The 18494-nt window shown below is 60.0% G+C and overlaps 1 protein-coding gene across 5 annotated transcripts in view; it reads left to right on the top strand.

Annotated features, from left to right (window-relative positions):
• Nucleotides 1-18494, top strand: part of FKBP6 (FKBP prolyl isomerase family member 6 (inactive)) — a 24511-nt gene extending 6017 nt beyond the window's left edge. Inside the window, exons 5-8 of one of the 5 annotated variants that reach the window (XM_070064528.1) lie at nt 1640-1834; nt 2063-2172; nt 2532-2627; nt 18041-18494. In XM_070064528.1, coding sequence (XP_069920629.1) covers nt 1640-1834; nt 2063-2172; nt 2532-2625 — 399 coding nt within the window. In that variant the 3' untranslated portion in view covers nt 2626-2627; nt 18041-18494. Of the gene's footprint in view, nt 1-1639; nt 1835-2062; nt 2173-2531; nt 2628-5230; nt 8231-18040 lie in introns of those variants that run through there. The other 4 variants (XM_070064529.1, XM_051835458.2, XM_002721977.5 and 1 more) reach the window with 4 other exon arrangements.

Here is an 18494-nt window from a genome sequence, read left to right as displayed (position 1 = left end):
GCGTAGCGGGTAAAGCCACCGCCTGCAGTGCCAGCATCCCACATGGGCACTGGTTCTAGTCCTCGCTGCTCCACTTCCAATCCAGCTCTCTGCTAATGCATTTGGCAAAGCAGTGGAAAATGGCCCAAGCTTTATCCTGGTGTCTCACGTAGGTACAGGGGCCCAAGCACTTGGACTGTCCCCAGCTGCATTCCCAGGGGCATTAGCAGGCAGCTGGATCCAAGTGGGACAGCCAGGCTCAAACCAGAGCCCATATGGGATGCCAGCATTGCAGGCGGCAGCTTAACCCATTGTGCCACCATGCCGGCCCCGATGTTCTTTCCCAAGTGTTTTGGCTATTTGGGATAACCTGGATTTCCATGTGGAGATGTCCTTGTCCTTTTTTGCGAGAAGGCTCTTTAAACGTTGGCACTGGGTGCGTTGACTCTATGCGTTGGTGAGGGCGAGGTGAGGGGAAGCCTTCCACCCCATGAACATGGGACAGCTTCCATTTCTGTAGGTCATCTTTCATTTTCCTTTTTTTTTTTTTAACGTGACACACGATGGCGTGTGCTTACGGAGTGCAGTGTGGCATTTCAGCACGTGTGTATGGTGTGTCCCAGGCGATCCAGACTAGCTGGCTGTTCCATCTCCCGCACGTTTCTCTGTGGCTGCAGCCACCAGCTCTCCTAGGTGCCCACGTAGTACGTAGTAGCCTGTGGGGGCCTGAGCCGCTGGGCTGTGTGACGCAGAACTTACTCCTCCTGCCCGCCCGTGTTCTGGCACCCATTGTCCCACCTCCCTGCAGCCCCACCCCACCCCCTCGCCTGTGTGTGTGCACCACGTTTTCTCCCACATCCACCTGTTGAGACGGCGCGGGGGATTCCCTGCTTGGCTGCTGAGAACGGTGCTGCCGTGAACATGGGAGTGCAGGTGTCTCCTGCCCAGAGTGCGTTCCTTCTCTTTGGGGACGCACCCAGAAGAGGGGAGGCTGGATCCTGTGTGGGATCTGGTTTTGGTGTTTGAGGAGCCTCCATACTGTCCGCCGTGACGGCCGGGGTGGTTTGCATCCCCCCAACAGTGTGCTGAGGGCCCCTCTTCTCCCTAGCCTTGCCAGCGTTGGTTTTTTCTGAGTTTCTAACTGGCATTCTGACACAGATGAGACGATGTTACGGTTTCTGTCTTCACTTCCTTGATAGCTAACGACACGGGATGTTTGCTCACGTGCTTGCTGGCCTTTTATATTCTGAGAAATGTCTGTCCCGCTCATCTGCCCGTTTGAACGATGGTGTCCTGGGCGTGCTGGGTGTCGGTGCCTGTGTCAGGTGTCCGTTCCCCCCGTCCTGCCAGTGCCCTCTGCCCTCTGGATTGCGCCCTGGGCCCTGCTCTCTCGGCAGCATTCTGTCGTGTGCACTGTACAAGCGTTGCACTTCTTTTAACTGCATTGCTACTCCTTTTATTTTTTATGCTATTTTAAATAGATTTTTCTCACTGTCGAGCTGAGTTATTGAATCTCATTTAGAGTACAGAAGTAGTGCTGACTTCGACATACTGCGGTCTCCCTGAATGTGTCTGTCAGCTTGAACAGTGCGTCGTGTGCGGGTTTTAGGGACACGCACAGCTGTGCCTCCTCAGAACCGTCCGCCCTCTCTCTCGCCAGGCCTTGCTGCTCCTGCACCGGCGGTCGGCGGCCCCCGGGGAGCAGCACCTGGTGGAGGCCGCCAAGCTGCTTGTCCTCCTCAACCTGTCTTTCACGTACCTGAAGCTGGAGCGGCCGGCCCCGGCGCTGTGCTACGGCGAGCAGGCTCTGGACATCGACGACAAGAACACCAAGGCCCTGTTCCGGTGCGGACAGGTGAGCAGACGCCCAGGAAGGGCGTCTCCCTCCCAAAACAAGGACCATGTGTTGCTTTTCTTGCTGAAGTGTTGTGAATTTACAAAGCAAAGCAGAGGGTTCAGAGGGCGCAGACTGCTTAGCTGGGGCGGGGTGTGGGGTGTGAGAGCGTCCTGGCGCCGTCTCGCCTCCTGCGCCACGCGCCATGCGTGCGCCACGCGTGCTCTCGAAGCCTCTGCCTCGCCGCAGGCCTGTCTCCTCATGACTGAGTACGAGAAGGCCCGGGATTTTCTCGTCCGAGCCCAGAAGCAGCAGCCCTTCAATCATGACATCAACAGCGAGCTGAAGAAGCTGGCCAGGTGAGCGTGGCGGGGCGAGCGGGGGGCTCACGTCCCCACCGCGGCCCCCCGGATGCCAGCTGTAGGGAAGACTCTGAAAGTGGCCATGTGACCGTGGGTGTCTCCCCAGCGCCCCTCACCTGGGGCTGGAGCGGCTGTTTGCAGGGGTGTTCCGTCCCTCTGCAGCCTTCCATGGGGTCAGACTGGGAGGTGTGCGCAGCCCCTCTGCCTCCCGCAGCCCTCTGTTCAGAGGAGGGCTTTTCGTCCCGGGGCTCCCTTCCCCGCCCCCTACCCCTCTGGTCACTTCCTCCAATTCCAATTCCTGATGGAGGGCTGGGGGCCACATACTGCCTTCCCTGACCCCGCGATTCTGCCCGCAGCTGCTACAAGGACTACACGGACAGAGAGAGGGAGATGTGTCACCGGATGTTCGCGCCATGTGCCAACGGCCCGGCCGTGGCACAGCACTACTGAAGGTAGTGGCTGGCGGGGGTGACCCCGGATGGACCCCTGGGGGAGAGTGGGAGGAGACAGACCCACAGCTCACGGAGGGGCCCTGCCGGAAACATCACCCAGACGTTCGGGGGCTTGACCTTCGCGATTTAAAAAAAAAAAAAAATGTGTTGGTGCTGTACGCTGAACTGTGCTCACGGCTGCCTGGAGCGTGAGGCCCCGCGTGTGGGCCTTGGTGTAACGATGTCACTGGGCCTGGAGGTGAAGTCAGGCTCTGCTTAGTCCGGGGATTCTGAGACCCTGGAGACCACCAGCCCCGCTCTGCTCCTCAGCGCAGGGACAGCACAGGTGTCCCGGCTGGGGCTGGGCCGAGGCTCCTGCACGAACCTCACAGGAGCCAGCAGGGGGCAGCACCTCGGGCGCAGGAGATAACCTTTCATGCAAAGAGAGGCACCTGTGTGACACCTGCGTAGCTGGGCTGGTCCTGAGAGAATCCAGCAGGCAACAATAAGTACACAGCTGCCGACCGGCTCGGCCTCCCTTTGTGGCTGCCGCATCTCCCCAGCCGAGGGGCGGCAGCTGTGAAAAACCCACTCAGCCCCTGCACATGCGCACGCGCAGGATCTGCCATCAGGTGCATCCCGTGGTGTGAGAAGTCAATGTCGCGCCACTGCCCTCCCCTCCACACCTGTGCCGCTGACCCTGCCACCCGGCTTCTGGTTGGTGCCTGGGGACGTGTGCTTCTGGCCCGACGCTAGCCATGGGCTCGCTGCGAGGCGAGGCGTCCATCGATGTCCCATGGGACACTGGGAGCTGCGGCCTCACATTCTGGGCTGTGGCGGGCCTGCTGAGCTGTCAGTGAGACCCGGCTCTCCCTGGGCCGCCCCAGAACCGGGCCTGGGCCGCAGGCTTCCTCTGCACCTGCTTTACCCCCGGCCTTCCTGTGTGTGAGGCGTCAGAGGGTGACGATGCGTAGATTGTTTCCTGTGTATTTATAACCCTCAGCTGTTGATCGTGTCAGTGGAGAATGCATTGGGGCCAGAATGGCCACGGTGGCCGCGTCCCCTCTGCTGGCCACGTTGTGGCGTATTGTAGTTGTGTCTTTGATCTTTTTCCAGCTTCCCTGTTTGTGTGCTGTTCTTGTGGCCTCTGTGTCTGAGAGGCTAAAAATACAGTCCTCTGGACAAGCTAGTCTTAACTCACTGGGATCATTTCAGATGATGCTTTATATATTTTAAAGAGGTGTTTGAAAGGCAGAGTGCTACAGAGAGGGAGAGAGGAAGAGATTTCCCGGCTACCAGTTCATGCCCCAGATAGCCTTAACGACCGGGGCTGGGCCAGGCCAAAGCCAGGAGCCTGGGACGGCATCCAGGTCTCCCACGTGGGTGGCGGGGGCCAAGAACGTGGACCATCTTTGCTGCCTTCCCGGGACCATAGCTGGAGAAACGGGAGCAGCCGGCCCAGGAACCAGCACCCGTATGACATGCTGGCGCCGCGGGAGGCAGTTTAACTTGCTGCCCCTCTGCTGTATGCTCAGATGTTAGCTACGGACTCACAGGGCTCGCTCTGGGGAGCAAGTGTCCTCTCAGGCACAAGCCAGACCTGTCCCCATGGCGGGCCGAGGGCACCGTCGTCTCTGTCCGTGTACCCTCTGGCACCCAGGAGGCGTGGCTAGTGTTCGGGAAGCAAGGGTTGATGCAGCGTAGAAAGCTAGTGGTCATGAGAAATGCAGCCTCTGGGCTGGCTGGCAGGCTGTTATGGTCAGTGACGGAGGCCCACACTTAGCGTCGGCCAGGAAAGAGACGGGGGCCATGGGAGCAGCCCCCAGAATCCAGGCAGCGACTGCAGGTGGACAAGGGCTTCGGGAACGCGGCCTCTGCTTCCCTGCCCTGCCGCCTGACGCACCAGGCGCTGGCCCGCAGCCGGGCCGGGAACCTCACCCCTCCCAGCATCAGTGAGGGACGTGAAAGGGGGCTCGGATGGGCACGATGGCAGCAGGAGACAGCCGTGGAGCGGCGGGGGAGCTCCTGCAGTGCCTCCTGTTTGTGTGGGCCCAGCCGCCACTCCTCCCTCCGCCTGCCTCCTGAGCTGGGAAACCTGCAGCTCCTGGGACTGGGAAGCGGGCGACAGGAGGAGAGGCCCGTGCACGGCTCTGCCCGGTGCACCACTGCCGCAGCCTCTCTGCAGTTCCCAGAAAGCCCGGCAGAAGCCTGCGCCTCAGCGCCGTGTTCTTGGGGCTGCTCTGAGGAGTCAGGATCAGAGGTCAAAGGTTGACCCGCCCAGGTTTACCGCAGCCTCAGGCTGCTTTTCCTACTTCTGAGCAGTTGAGGCAGGAGGCCTGTATTTGCACATTGTACGTGAGCACACCCGTGGGTGGACCGTCGCGGGCCACCTGCGCACCGGAGCCCTGGGCACTGGCATCCTTGGGGACGCTGCGGCGGTGGTCTCTGTCCTAGCACCCCCTGCAGGTCAGGTGAAGCTTGCTTTGTGACCAGGGGACTTCCAAAGTGTATGGGCAGGGCCAGTGCTGTGGCATAGCGGGTAAAGCCGCCGCCTGCAGTGCTGGCATCCCATATAGGCTCTGGTTCTAGTCCCGGTTCTCCCAGCTGCTCCACTTCCCATCCAGCTCTCAGCTGTGGCCTGGAGAAGCAGTACAAGATGGCCCCGATCCTTGGGGCCCTGCACCCACGTGGGAGACCCAGAGGAGGCTCCTGGCTCCTGGCTTCAGATCGGTGCAGCTCCGGCCGTTGCAGCCATCTGAGGAGTGAACCAGCAGATGGAAGACACCTCTCTCTCTCTCTCTCTCTTTGCCTCTCCTTCTTTCTTCTTTCTCTTTGGAACACTGACTTTCAAATAAATACATCTTAAAAAAAAAAAAGGTCGTGGGAGAATGGGATGAAGAGATTGTTTCGGTGCAAGCCAGGGTGGCGCTCCCTGCATAGTTTCCTCTTAGCATGTGGTTTTCAATGTGCTGTTTGAAGGCCCCAAGTATGCATGGATTTAGATTTTTTTTTCACTCCAAAGTAAACTCGACTTTTTATTGCATTTTCACAAGCTTTTTGTGGTAGTCATGTGTCTTGAGACCCTGGAGAGGGGTGCCCTGTCGCTAGTGTCAGCTGTCTAGAGGGTGACACGTCGGGACCAGTGAGGAGACAGATGGAAGCTGGGCCCGGGTTGGGGGGGGGATGTCAGCGAGCCCTCCCACTCGGGACCCATGCAGAGGTGCGGGTGTTGGGTACTTTGGATGAATGACCATGGGGAAGGGTCTGCTCCCAGGCTGCTCCAGCGTCTTCCACGGGAGAGGGTGCTGGCTTCCCTGTTAGGGTCTGAGCCGAGCTGGAGGGCCCTGGAGAGGCAGGGGCCTATGAGATCACCTGGCCTTCCTGGTCCCTCCATGTGCACCTGGCAGTGTCCAGCTGTGAGGCAAGGATGGCAGCTCCATCCTGCTGAAGTCGCCGCCAGCCGGGGTAGGCTGCACGGTCCTGCTCTGAGCGCGAAAATCCCCCGAGGGAAGGAAGGCGGTGGCCTAATTCAAGACAGAGTTTGCAGCCTGCTTGTTCAGAAGGGCGAGACAGGTGGCAAAGCAAAGTGCATGCCGGCAGGGAGGGCCTCCCTCTCCCACCCCGTGAGGCCGCCAGGGGCCCTGTATCTGGAGCTGTGCGGCCTGTGGGGTGAAGCCCAGGACCGCAGCCTGCTCTGCAGGCCTTAGGGGTCTCCTAGGACCTGAAGACAGAGCACACAGCAGCAGTGCAGGGAAATCCCGAGCCAGGCTGGGAGGATGTGCGTGGCGGGCGTAGGCGGCTGAGTGGGGACACCCCTGGGGGTCGTGCGGAGTGGGCAGGGGGTGACAGTGAGGCATCTAGAGCTGAGGTTGGCTGTGGGCGTGTTGGAGTGTGGGCTGCATTGTGTGGACGTCAGGAGGGGCAGGCGTGCTCCCAGCCGCGATCCAAGCCCGCTGAAGGGAGCTGTGTGGCAGGGCGAGGGAGGGTGTGCTCCGTCCTGAGACTCCTAGTGACAAGCCGGAATGTATGCAGAGGAGGAAGACCTGGCCCCCAAGGGCCTGAAAATGACCCATGGTGCCTGGTGGGCGGAGATGAGACACACAAGCCCTGTGTGTTGCACCTGTTGCTACCCAGCAGCAGGGAGCCCAGCAGGAGTGAGGCAGGCGGGTTGGCCTCCTGCAGCCCGCAGCACTCAGCGAGTCACTGCGAGCGGAGGAGGGGACCCCCCACGCCCTCTGCCCCTCTGTCCGTCAGGCTTGGGTTCTGGATCATTCCCGGAACTCTGTTCGCCGTTTGTTAGTTTCTTGTGGTTAGCTCTCACGTTTTGATGAATTTTGCTAGAAGTGCATATCCCACTTCATGGGCCAGGTATTCTTGCCGTGTTTTGTGAGGATCAGTGTCCTTACCTAATGCCTGCGCGTGCCCGGCCTCATCTCCCGTTTGCACACAATGAACCGACTCGGCAGAGCGGAGTCCCTTGCCTGGTACACAGCTGCTAAGTGACAGAGCCAGGGGCTCCAAACCAGCAGTGTGGTCCACAGCCGCCAAGTTTAAAAACCATGAGTACGGCAGGAAAGGGAGAACAAGCTCAGCCTTTAACTGTTTCTCCTGAGATTGTCTGTTTGGCCAAACGAATACTGCGTTCGTATTGCTGTTCCTTAGCAGCCTGGGACCCAGAATGCTGCTTCCTGCCGTGCTGTGATACAGTGCCACCTTCTGCCCCCGCAGCTCCTGGCCCAGCCTCTGGCTGCATAAGGACAGCAGTGCACCCAGACGGATGCTTCTGCTTCCATAAAGTACAGTCAGCATGTCCTGCCTCCAGTCTGTGTGTGAGAGCAGTGCTGTGCTGACGTGTTTCTCAGAGCTTATGTTTTCCTGCAGTTTCTGGTTACCTTTTTAGTTGGTTGAGCCGTTTGCCTTTGCCATAGCCACACCACATTCCGTACCCTGTGGTGCCGTGGGATCTGTGACTCCCTTCTCTTCCAGGGGACCTCTCCAATCTTCCTGGGCTGCTGCCGACCCCCAGCTGCTGGCCGGGGACTACCCTAGCTCCTGGGTTAAATCCATTGTTTCCTGGATTCCTCTTCTTGATTTACTTCCTTTTTCTGATATTTTTCTAGCAACTTCCAAAAATTGATGCATAATCTCTTGATAAGTGATTTGAATCTTTATATGTCCAAGAAGTGACTTTTATTAGGGCTTCACATTTGGCTAAAAATATATGCCTGGGAGTCTGGCATTGTGATGTTAACAGGGTAAGCCACCGCCTGTAATACTGGCATCCCACGGGGCATCAGTTCAAATCCCAGCTGCTCTACTTCAGGTCCAGCTCCCTGCTAATGCACCTGGGAAAGCAGCAGCAGATGGCCTGAGTGCTTGGGCCCCTGCACCCATGTGGGAGACCCGGATGGAGTTCCAGGCTTCATCCTGGCCCAGCCCCAGCTGTTGTAGCCATTTAGGGAGTGAACCAGCAATTGGAAGATTGCCGCACCACCACTCTGCCTTTCAAATATGTAAAATCTTACCCAAAAAACCACGTATGCTTGGGAGTTTGAGAGTGAAAAGAACCTGCCCCTGCTGAGATGAGTTCCCAGGGTACCCCCTCCCCATACACCTCCTCCCACCCACCCCCCAGAGGCATCCCCCACCCATCCTGCTCTGCTGCTTCGTGGCCCGGCCCCTCTGCTCCTCAGCTGCACCCGCACGTGAGGGCGTAAGCCTGAGCAGACTCTCCTGGGTGACCGCGTCTGAGAAGTGCTTCTGTCTGGAACCTTCAGCATCTCTGATCTCGGTTCTCAGGGGCACGGTGTCCAGGTGCCCAGTGCCCAGGTCCTGGAGGCAGGCCCCGCGCTGGCTGAGTCGGCTCCTTCCGGGCAGAGAGCCTCGCGCTGTTTGTCCCACTGGTCCCTGCCCATGGCTGTCGGGGTGCGTGTTGGCTCCTCTGAGTTCCACGTTGCCCTACAATGTTCCCGCTGCCCTCACTTAGGAAGGGTCTCTGTCCCACCCGACTGCCATCTCAGCTGTCAGGTGTTTGGCTCCAAGCCCTGGCCAGCTGCCCCTTTGTAGTGGTGGCCATCTCGTCTCCCTTCGTGTCAAGAAAAATCTCAGACGTCCACAGCTCGAGAAAGTGGCCTTGGCGCCTCCCCCTGCACCCGGCGTCAACGCCGCAGTGGTGGCAGAAGCCCGCGTTTTCCTCTGTGACCCACACTCCTCCTGGCTTCCGCTCTCGCCCCCTGAACGCTCCACCTCTGACACCAGCTGCGCCGCCCCGGCTGGCTGCCTGCGGCTGAGTTCCCTTCCCACGCAGACCTCCTGGGGTGAGGGCCTTGCCCCACGCCAGGCCCGAGTGCAGGTTGTCAGCTGTCGGGGCGTCGCACCCTCCCCTCCCCAGGCCGCCACGTGCTGGCGTGGCTCGCAGAACTTGGGCGCACCTCCTTAGGCTTGTCGGGGTAGTCTAAAGGTGAACAGTGCACGGACAAGGTACAGGGAGGCGCCAGGCCACTCTGCCGATCCCGATCTCTCGAGTGTGTGCCAGGAGGCTGCGTTCTGTGGGCCTGAGAGATGCGGGGCCGGCTTGGTCTGGGCTCCTCTCCTGTCCTCTCCCTTCCTGAGTCGCACCACGGGTTCTCTAGGGACTGTCCAGGAGTCGCAGTCACACATAGCCCGGGGTTTCGGGCGCCGTGTGCCAGGGCAGAGACCAGGCTACCCGTGGTGAGCAGCAGGGCAGCGCACCTCGCTGAAGACGCTGCCCCGTTCTCTCGTGCCCGGCTCCTGTACGGCGTCAGCTGAGCCAGCACAGGTGTCACCCCTTGGTCTCAGCAGACATTTGTGTGATGTCCCTCGTAGCTCCTCGCTCTCTCCGCCTCTGCTGCTCTTCCTCCTAACACCGCTGCCTTTGGAAGGCGGCGCCACACCGGGTGGGCCAGGCTGCGGGCGGAGCTGCCTTGCAGGTCCGGAGGGCTCCCCGCCAGGCGCCACTTGTGCCAGAGGGGGTGGCAGAGACACAGCCACCCATCAGGCCCCTAGGATTTCTGATGCAAGGTTTAGAGACATGGCCATGGGTTCCTGCGGAGGAACCATCACTGCTGCCTGGGACCGAGGCGTCCCACAGGGTTGGGGAAGAAGCCAGCACGGAGCGGGGCAGGCCTCTCCCGGATGTGCCTGGCTCCCCCAAGGCTGAGAGCTGAGTGAAGACCTGTGCGTCTGGGCGCCATCCTGAGCAGATAAATCACAGCCCGTGGGAGCTGCTGCTGTGGCTTCCTCGCCCCCTCTGACCCTCCTTCCCCCTCCTCTCGCCTTTTTTCCTTCTCTAAATGAAGTTGCCTTTTCCCCAGGGACCCGGCAAACTGTGAGACAGTGTCTGGATGTCCTGGGAATCCTCGGCTCAGGTGTCACTGAGGTCATTCCTTTGTTGTGCGACTATAAATAGCCCCCACCCTGGGAAGCATTTCCTGGGGCGGGTTTCTGCAGCCCCCACTCCCCTGCCCACATCCTGCCCTGGCAGCCGCAGGCGGGGGGGGGGGGGGGGGGGGGGGGGTGTCCTGCTTCCTGCTGGCTCTGCTCCAGAGGCTGCTTCCCGAGCCGCCTCCTCGCCTGGCGGAGCTGGGATCCGGGATGCAGGATCCGGGAGTGTGCCAGGCCGGTGCAGCCCCTGTGGACAGAGCAGTCACCCCTCTGAGGTCACAGGTCACGGGGGCTTCCCTGAGGTCTGCTCCGCAGAGGCCCTGAGGTGCTGGCTTGATCCAGTTTGAATTTGGGGTTCAGCATAAACCCTGCACGATGCTTGACAGGAACTTGGAGAAATCAGCAGAGTGTCTTGGTGGGAGGGGGAGGAGTCCCGTGGGGCTTCCTGACTGCCAGGTTCTGGGGGGTCCTCATCTGGGCCCTCCTGAGCAGCCTGAGGCTGTGCCCCTCACCTGGGCTGCTCTGCCCACAGACCCAGGGTGTCACCGAGGTGGCCTGGGGTGTACTGGAGACTTTGAAGAATTGCAAAGAAGGCTGCAGACCCGTTGGGTAAGGGGAGCGCAGGGCTACGCGCAGAAGCCCTCCCTGCACGGGGGACCCTGTGCGCTGGCATCGCGTCTGAGCAGATGGCAGTGGGGGCAGAGCCGTGCTGCTGGTCTCCTGGTGCCACGGGCTTCACCTGTTGTCACAAGGAGACACACACACTCACACACACGTGCACGGGCGAGTGTTCCCGTCTACGGTCTACTCCCCAGATACCTGCAGTGGCCGGGGCTGGGCCGGGAAGTACTCCATCCGGGCCTCCCCCAGAGGTGGCAGGGACCCAAGTACTTGAGCATGCCCTGCTGTCTCCCTGGTGTGCATCAGCAGGGAGCTGGAAGCAGCTGTCGGAGCCAAGATTCAGACCCAGGCACTCGCTCTGGGGTGGGAGTGTCCCGAGTAGTCTGAGCACTGCACCAAACGCCGGGCAGCTTCATTTGCTGGTGGCTGGCTGTGCGGCCGAGAACCTGGGCAGATCTCTCTCTCGGCTTCCTGACCCTTCTGTCAGAGGCGGCCTCTGTGTTTCCCTGTCTCTCTCCCACGCCCTCCCTCCCATTATCTGCTGTCATCATGGCACCCCTCCTCCCCCTCCCCCTCCCCCCTCCCTCTCCCTTTCTCATGCTCCTGCTTCCTCCTCATGGGAGAATCCAGGAAGAGTCTCCACTCCAGACTCCCTCCTGCTGAGTGTGGCCCCATGTTCCCAGATACTGGAAGTTGGCCCAGAACACCTTAGGGGGTTGCCTCGCTCTCAGCTCCGCTGGGAAGTACAATTCTCTGGCGCATGGGGACACAGGACCGCCCAGCCTGCCCCTTCTCGGCTTGATCCTTTCTGCCCTGGCTGGGGTCAGCGCAGCGGTCATCTTGGGAACCTCCTTCTCTGTGCCTGGGCCGAGAGACTGTCGCCGTCCTCAGCCGGGAGAGGGCAGCCTGGGCCAGACGGTGATGTGTGTGTGGTGGGGGAGTTCAAGGACTGTGTTAGGGGGCAAAGCCCCACCATTTGGTGCTGAGTTGGGGCCAGATGAGGGGGCAGGGTCTAGACTTCCTGCGCTGATGGCTGGGCTGTGGGGATGCTGGCAACAGCTCTTTAGTTTATGGGTACCAGCAGGGCGTCCAGGCGGAGGTGACTTGCACACAGCTGGACATGAGTCGGGGGTGGAGGTCAGGAGAGGCAGGGGCCAAGCCAGGAGCACACAGAGGGCAGCCAGTTCCAGGGTGAGAGGGAGGTGTCCAGTGGGAGTGCAGGGAGAGGAGGGCCGTGGGCTGAGCCCCTGTGGAGACCAGGGGACCAGAGCAGGGATTTGGGTCTTCCACGAGCCCCAGATTCAGTGTCGCTGACATCCGGGGCACCTCCATCAGCAGCAGAGGTTAAAGAGCCCCTAGCGGCTGGGTGGCGTTGGGTGCAGTGGGGCAGGTACCTCTGGTGACTCCTGCCGCCTTTATCTGTGTGCTGGTGTGAGCTCTGGCGGCACCCCCAGCTCTGGCTTTCTGCCGACGCACACCCTGAGAGGCAGCGGGCAGGCTGCAGTACTCGGGACCTGCCACGCCTCTGGGAGACCCACACCAAGTCCCTTGCTCCTGGCCACGGATTGGCCCTGCTCTGCTCTTGCAGGCATTTGGGGAGTGAACCGGTGGATGGAAATCTCTGGCTCTGCTCCCCAGAGAAATAAAAATTGTATAAAAGAACCTGTAGCAGTTGAATTTAAGGAAGCAGCTAAGACAAGGACCGAAGAGTCCTCCTGGGGCTGCCTGGGGCGTCTCACGGGAGCCTCAGCGTCCCTGATGGGTGGCAGGGGTGGAGGGGTGTCGTCAGGCCCGCTCCCAGGAAGGCTGCTTCCATAGGTCGGGGAGCCCGAGGACCGGCCTGGCCCTGGCTGATGCGGGGCGCTGTCTGTGTGCCTGGGGTGCCAGCTGCTTTCTCGGGAGGGTGTCAGATGGGGAAGGGAGGGGTTGGCGGAGACCAAACGCGTCACCTGGTTTGTCATGGAGACCCATCTCAGCCCGCATGTCCTGCAGCCTTGATGGCAGCACAGTGGCTCTGGGGACAGGCCACACCCAGAGGGGTGGGCCCTGTGGTGATGTTAGCCTAGAGATGGTGGCATCAGGAGACCATTCCAGGGGCTCCGCGTGTGTTCCTGGGAGCAGGCAGAGCACCAGGGTGGCCGGCGTGCCTGCAGGGCTGCAATGGTGAGCCCACATGGAGCAGCCAGCAAGCAGGCCAGCTTCGGCAGGCGGCCCACAAGGGCCCAGCAGCCGAGTCAGCTTTGCAGCAACTGCCTGGTGGCGTGGCAGGACCAAGCAGCCCAGGGGACCCAGCACCACGTGGGAGCGGGCTGGGCTGGGCCGCTCGTAAGCCCTCAGCCATGAGTATTTGAGATGCACAGTGGGTCCTGAGGGTTCTTGGTTATGCGTTTTGAGGAAGAGAAGCAGTCAGATGGCTCTGGGAGGGTCCATGAATCTCCCCCTGGGCTCTGTACAAGGTCTGCTCACTTTGTGGGGTCTTGAAGAGGGAGCCCCAGCTTCTCTCAGTCTTTTCAAAGGACCACGTGATCCCTGCCAGCTTCCGGAAGCTTCTTAACAGATGCCGCTGTGTCTGCTGCAGGGCCCGGCTGGAGCGGCCTCCCCATGGCAGCAGCAGGAGGCTCCCCTGCCCCACGCCCCTTGGACCTTGACCTTGGATTTGTGGCACCGACATCTGGGGCCCTGCAGCCTGCAGCTCCTGGCTCCAGGGTCCTGTTGCTGCCTTCTCTGTTACGTGTTCACACTCTGCTCTGATTCCCGCTCAGTGTCTTGTGTGATTGTTGTGGGCCGCGATCGTATCACTGCATGGGCTTGTGTTTCACGTTCACCGTGCCTTGTTCCAAGGCCACTGGCGGCAGCTTGTGTGGTATGAATACGGGGACTCGGGGCCTGCCCCGTCGGGTCCCTGACTCCATTGTCCTGGGAGGCCCTCCGGCTGCCCTCTACGAGCCGCGGAGCCGTGCCAGCCTTTATCTCTGACTTTGCTCCTCTGTGCGCTCTGTGTTGGGTTTTCAAAGCGAAAGGGGAGCTTGTCCATTCTGGTGCATTCTCCTCTACCCTGAAGTGTCCCTTTCATTGGCTCCAGTGTGAGAGGTGAGCACCCTCCCACGGGGTCTGCTCCACAGTATTGATAATGAGTGGATTTTTGGAGCGTTCTGTGGGACGCGGGCGAGGCCGAAGGAAGTGATGTTTCTGTTTTCTCGCGCACGCTTCTCCCTGTGGGCGTTCTCAGACCTGCTCAGAGGCGCGAGGACGGACCGTGCCCAGCTTTCTGCTGCTGTGTGTCTAGCCACCTTCCTCTTCACTGGAGGTACTCGCATTTAAGTGCTTAGAGCTTACACAGGACAGTTTTTAAAGGAAGCAGCAGGTTCCCCTGGCGCCCAGCCCGCTCTGCAGAGCTCTCGGCACATCTTCCGGAAGTGTTGGCGAACCTCCAGGTCGGGGGTGTAGACGCAGCCATCTCCACAGAGGGCATTAGATGCGTAGACGCTCTGTGCTACTGGTTTAATGCATTCGGGGTTTCTTCTGAGCACACTTCTTACATGAAGTGTCTGAGTGGCGTTCCGGCGTCTGCAGTGTCGTGTTTACAGGTGGTCCGTAGCTGCTGGGTGGGAACTGGCGTGGGCATTAGCCCGCACCTGGGTTTTCTGTGCCCTGGTCTAAAAGCCTTGGGCACGGCGGAGGAATGTGTTTCTGCGGCGGAGGCTGATGCCGCTGGTGGCTGTGCCGGGATGCCGTCACCCCCCACCCCCGACATGGCGGGCACGCGCACCCCTGGAGCAGGAGCTGCCTCGTCTTTGCCAGTCGGGCACCCCAAGGCCCCTCATGGGAATCTCTCCGGGTGTTTGCAGGGGGAGGCGCCCTTCCTGTAGACCACCTGTGTGCTGATAAGCGAGCCAACACACAGTGATGCCAGTCGGCTCCGGGGGTGTCGCCCCAAGCGCTGGCACCGCCCGCTTTGTCTTCTGAACAGAGTGTGCGTCCCACGCTTCACTCCCATCTCGTCCAGCTGTGTGGCCGGGCACTCACGGAGGAGCGACACTGGGGGGTGTCTCGCGACCCTGACGGAGCCGCTGCCTCTTAGACCATCGATGTCATGTAACACTGGCTTTTGGTTGTGATCTATTACTTTTTTTGTAAACTACGTTAAGGAAATTTTTTAAAGATTTATTTATTTGAGAGAGACAGACAGAAAGATCTTCCATTCACTGATTCACTCTCCAAACAGCCTCAATAGCCACATCTGGGCCAGGCTGAAACGAGGAGCCAGGAACTCTGTCCAGGTCTCCCATGTGGGTGCAGGGGCCCAAGCACTTGGCTCATCCTCCACTGTTTTCCCCGGCGTATTGGCAGGGAGCTGGACTAGAAGTGGAGCAGCGGAGACTTGCACCAGTGCCCATGTGAAATGCTGGTGTCATAGGCAGTGGCTTAGCCCACTGTACCACAGCGCCAGCCCCTAGACTAGTTTCCCGGCAGGCCCTGGGCCTGGAACTCCAGCTGGTCAGCACCTCCACGTGGCCTGGCAGAGAGGCACGGCCATTTTCCAGGTGACCGCCGCAGAGATGGGAGGTTGCTGCTGCGTGTTCTCCCTGCCTGCTTGGGACTGGAAAGGAACGCGCCCTGCCACAGCCTCCGCGCTCACGCCCATGCCCCATCCACTCTTCATCCTCTGACTCCCAGAGTCCAGCAAGTTGCCAGTTACGTCCGCCCGAGGCTAAGGCGGGCTCATTCCTCCAGGTGCGCCTTTTGGCAGCCCTGCTTTTTCCGTTCAGCCCCCAGCCCGGTGCGTGGTGATCAGCTCTGACAACCTGTGAGCACGCGGCCTCCAAGGGGGACCCCTCACCCCCTCCCGAGACGCGAGGGGAAGGGGAGGGGCGCGGTGAGGGTGTGGACGTCACCTCTGGAGCAGTGAGCAGTGCGGTCTGAGCTGAGTCAAGGAGAGGGTCCGCGTTTTCGCAGTCGGCCGTGAGGAAGGGCAGGAGCGACGTGGCCAGCACCAAAGCGGGCGTTGGTTCTTCACTCGCTCGCTTGCCTTCCCCCGCTCTGATTGTGAGGTTTTATCCACTGTTGGGACTCTAGCACCCGTTTTATTTCCATGGTAATGAACTTAAGCCTGTGCAGACGCGGAGCTCAGAAGCTGTCTCTGGGTGCGCATGCGACTGCTTTGAAGACTCGCTCTCTCTCTCTTTTTTTTTTTTTTAAGATTTATTTATTATTTGAAAGAGTTACACAGAGAGAAGAGAGGCAGAGAGAGAGAGAGAGAGAGAGGTCTTCCATCCGCTGGTTCACTCCCCAGTTGGCCACAATAGCTGGAGCTGCGCCGTGCTGAAGCCAAGAGCCGGGAGCTTCTTCCAGGTCTCCCATGTGGGTGCAGGGGCCCAAGCATTTGGACCATCTTCTGCTGCTTTCCCAGGCCACAGCAGAGAGCTGGATCGGAAGTGGAGCAGCTGGGACTTGAACTGGTGTCCATATGGGATGCCAGCACTGCAGGTGGCGGCCCTACCTGCAACACGACAGCACCAGCCCCTGAAGGCACTCTTAGGTGTCATTGTCATTCTGTTCCTAAGCTTTAGAGATGTTTGCAGAACTCAGTTAGCTGCCTCTCTGGACTTGTCGTCCAGCTGGCTTCTGGCCCCTCACTGGACGCTGCTGGTGTGAAACTGCAGACAGCCCAGACTCCTGAGAAGCATGAGGGCCCTGGCACCGTTGAATTGATGTGGCACAGCAGGTAACGCCGCTGCCTGCGGTGCCCACCTCTCATATGGGCGCCGGTTCGAGTCCCAGCAGCTCCGCTTCCGATCCAGCTCTCTGCTATGGCCTGAGAAAGCAGCGGAAGATGGCCCAAGTGCTTGGGCCCCTGCACCTGTGTGGGAGACCAGGAAGAAGCTCCTGGCTCCTGGCTTCAGTCTGGCTCAGCTCTGGCCATTGCAGGCACTTGGGGAATGAACCAGCAGATGGAAGATATCTCTCTCCCCCTCCCTCCCTCCCCTCCCTCCCTCCCTCCCTCCCTCCTCCTCCTTCTTTCTCTCTCTCTCTCTCTCTCTCTCTCTCTCTCTCTCTCTCTCTCTCCCTCTCCCCACCTCCCTCCCTCTCTCTGTAACTCTGTCTTTCAAATAAAACAAATCTTTAAAAAAAAATTGCAGCCCAGGCTGTCTTTTCCTTCTTTTTAAATTTATTTTATTTATTTGAAAGGCAGAATTAGATCGTGTATCTGCTGATTCACTCCCCAGAGGTCGAAACAGGACGGGGCCAGGCCACAGCCAGGCGCCTAGAACTATGTGCCAGTCTCGCATGTGGGTGCAGGGGCCCAAGCACATGGGCCATCTTCTACTGCTTTCCCAGGCGCATTAGCAGGGAGCTGGATCAGAAGCAGAGCAGTGCCCCCATGGGATGCTGGTGGCTTTACCCGCTACACCACCGTGCTGGCCCCTGGACGCTGCTCTCCCTGGCTCTAGTGTTTTTGCTGACTCACCCCTTTATCCGAGGGAGAGGAGCCCTGCGCGGGTGACTTTGAGGTTTGAGAGCTGACTGGCACCACTTTCCTTCTAGTAAGTGGTTAGGGAGGCCAGGTCCTGGAGCGGAGGGTCAGCCCCAGGGAGCGCACTGAGGTCGGCCCCTTCCGCTGCTGTCCCCACAGGTTCCCCCTCCCCACTGCAGCAGCACTCTCCCCAGCACAGCCACAAGAGCAGGGCACCGGCAGAGCCGCCCCCGGGGGACAGGACTCTAGACGGGTATTTGGCCGTAGGAGAGTAGAAACGGGGGGCTGGCGGGCAGGCAGCGCTGGCAGAACCACGAGGAGCTGTCCGGGTACTTCGGCTTGTGTCCCCTTGTCAGAAAGCTGTCCCTCCCGGTCTCGCAGCTCAGCCACCCTGAGCCACGCGTTTGTACCTGGGGAAGCAGAGGAAGTGTAACTCAGCGCAGGTCACCTAGCGGAGATCGGGCACCCAGGAGAGGACGGACTTTGCTGTGTTGCATCTGCCACCGCACGCACGTGTCCTGGCTGTGGCCCACACACAGGAAAATGGCACTGGGCCGTGGGGAGAGCTTTGCCCAGGCAACTGGTGTGTGCAGCCTAAGGGGCTTGCAGCTGCCACGGCCCATCCTTGGCCCCTGGGGCACTGTCACCTTTATACGGTGAAGGAAGGGGGACTTCTTGTAAAATCGTGGAGAGAGGCTGGAGCCGTCTGGGGGCCTTGTCTGAGATCCGGCCGCTGTGCTCTCGATTGGACGTTTCAAAGCCACTGAACTAATTGGCCAGTTTCCCAGGGCCCATGTAGCGGCTGTCCCGATGGCTGGCAGCGTCACTGGCCGTGCCCATTCCCTCCGTGAGCGTGGGCGTGGCCTCACCGGGTCGCCCCAGGGTGTGTAGCTGCTGTTGAGGGGTGTTGCTGACGTTTGTGTTTGGTTTCTAGAGTCTTCAGCAGCTGCGAGCCAGAGCGGTGGGTGCTGCTGGAGTCTCCTCGCCGAGGGGAGGGGGCCGATGAGCGCCCCCGCGCCCCGCTGCCCCGCTGCCCGGCCTCGGCCTCGTCCGCGCCGACACGCGCCCGTGTGTTTTCACAGGTGCTGTTTTCTGTTCGCTTTTCCACGCGCAGTGGGGAAAGTGTAGCTACTGCCACAGAGAAGGGCTATTTTTAAAGGCAGTTTCTTGCTCTTTTTTTTTTTTAAGTGGAGTTAGTCCTTGGCTTTTCTCCCAGGCCCAGCCCCCTTCCGGCTGCTGCCGACTCTGGGTAAACACAAATAGAGGTGGCTTTGTGTGTTCTGTGGAGTTCTCTGTTTTGAAGACAGAATTATGTTACCAATGTTTTTGTTGTAAGTAAATAAAGTACTTCCTCGTCCTGGCAAAGTCCCGTCTCCGCAGCGTAAATT

The sequence above is a fragment of the Oryctolagus cuniculus genome, chromosome 19 (assembly GCF_964237555.1).
Source record: "Oryctolagus cuniculus chromosome 19, mOryCun1.1, whole genome shotgun sequence".
NCBI lineage: Eukaryota > Metazoa > Chordata > Mammalia > Lagomorpha > Leporidae > Oryctolagus > Oryctolagus cuniculus.
The sequence above is the reverse complement of the archived record's forward strand: the minus strand, read 5'-3'. Positions and strand labels throughout refer to the sequence as shown.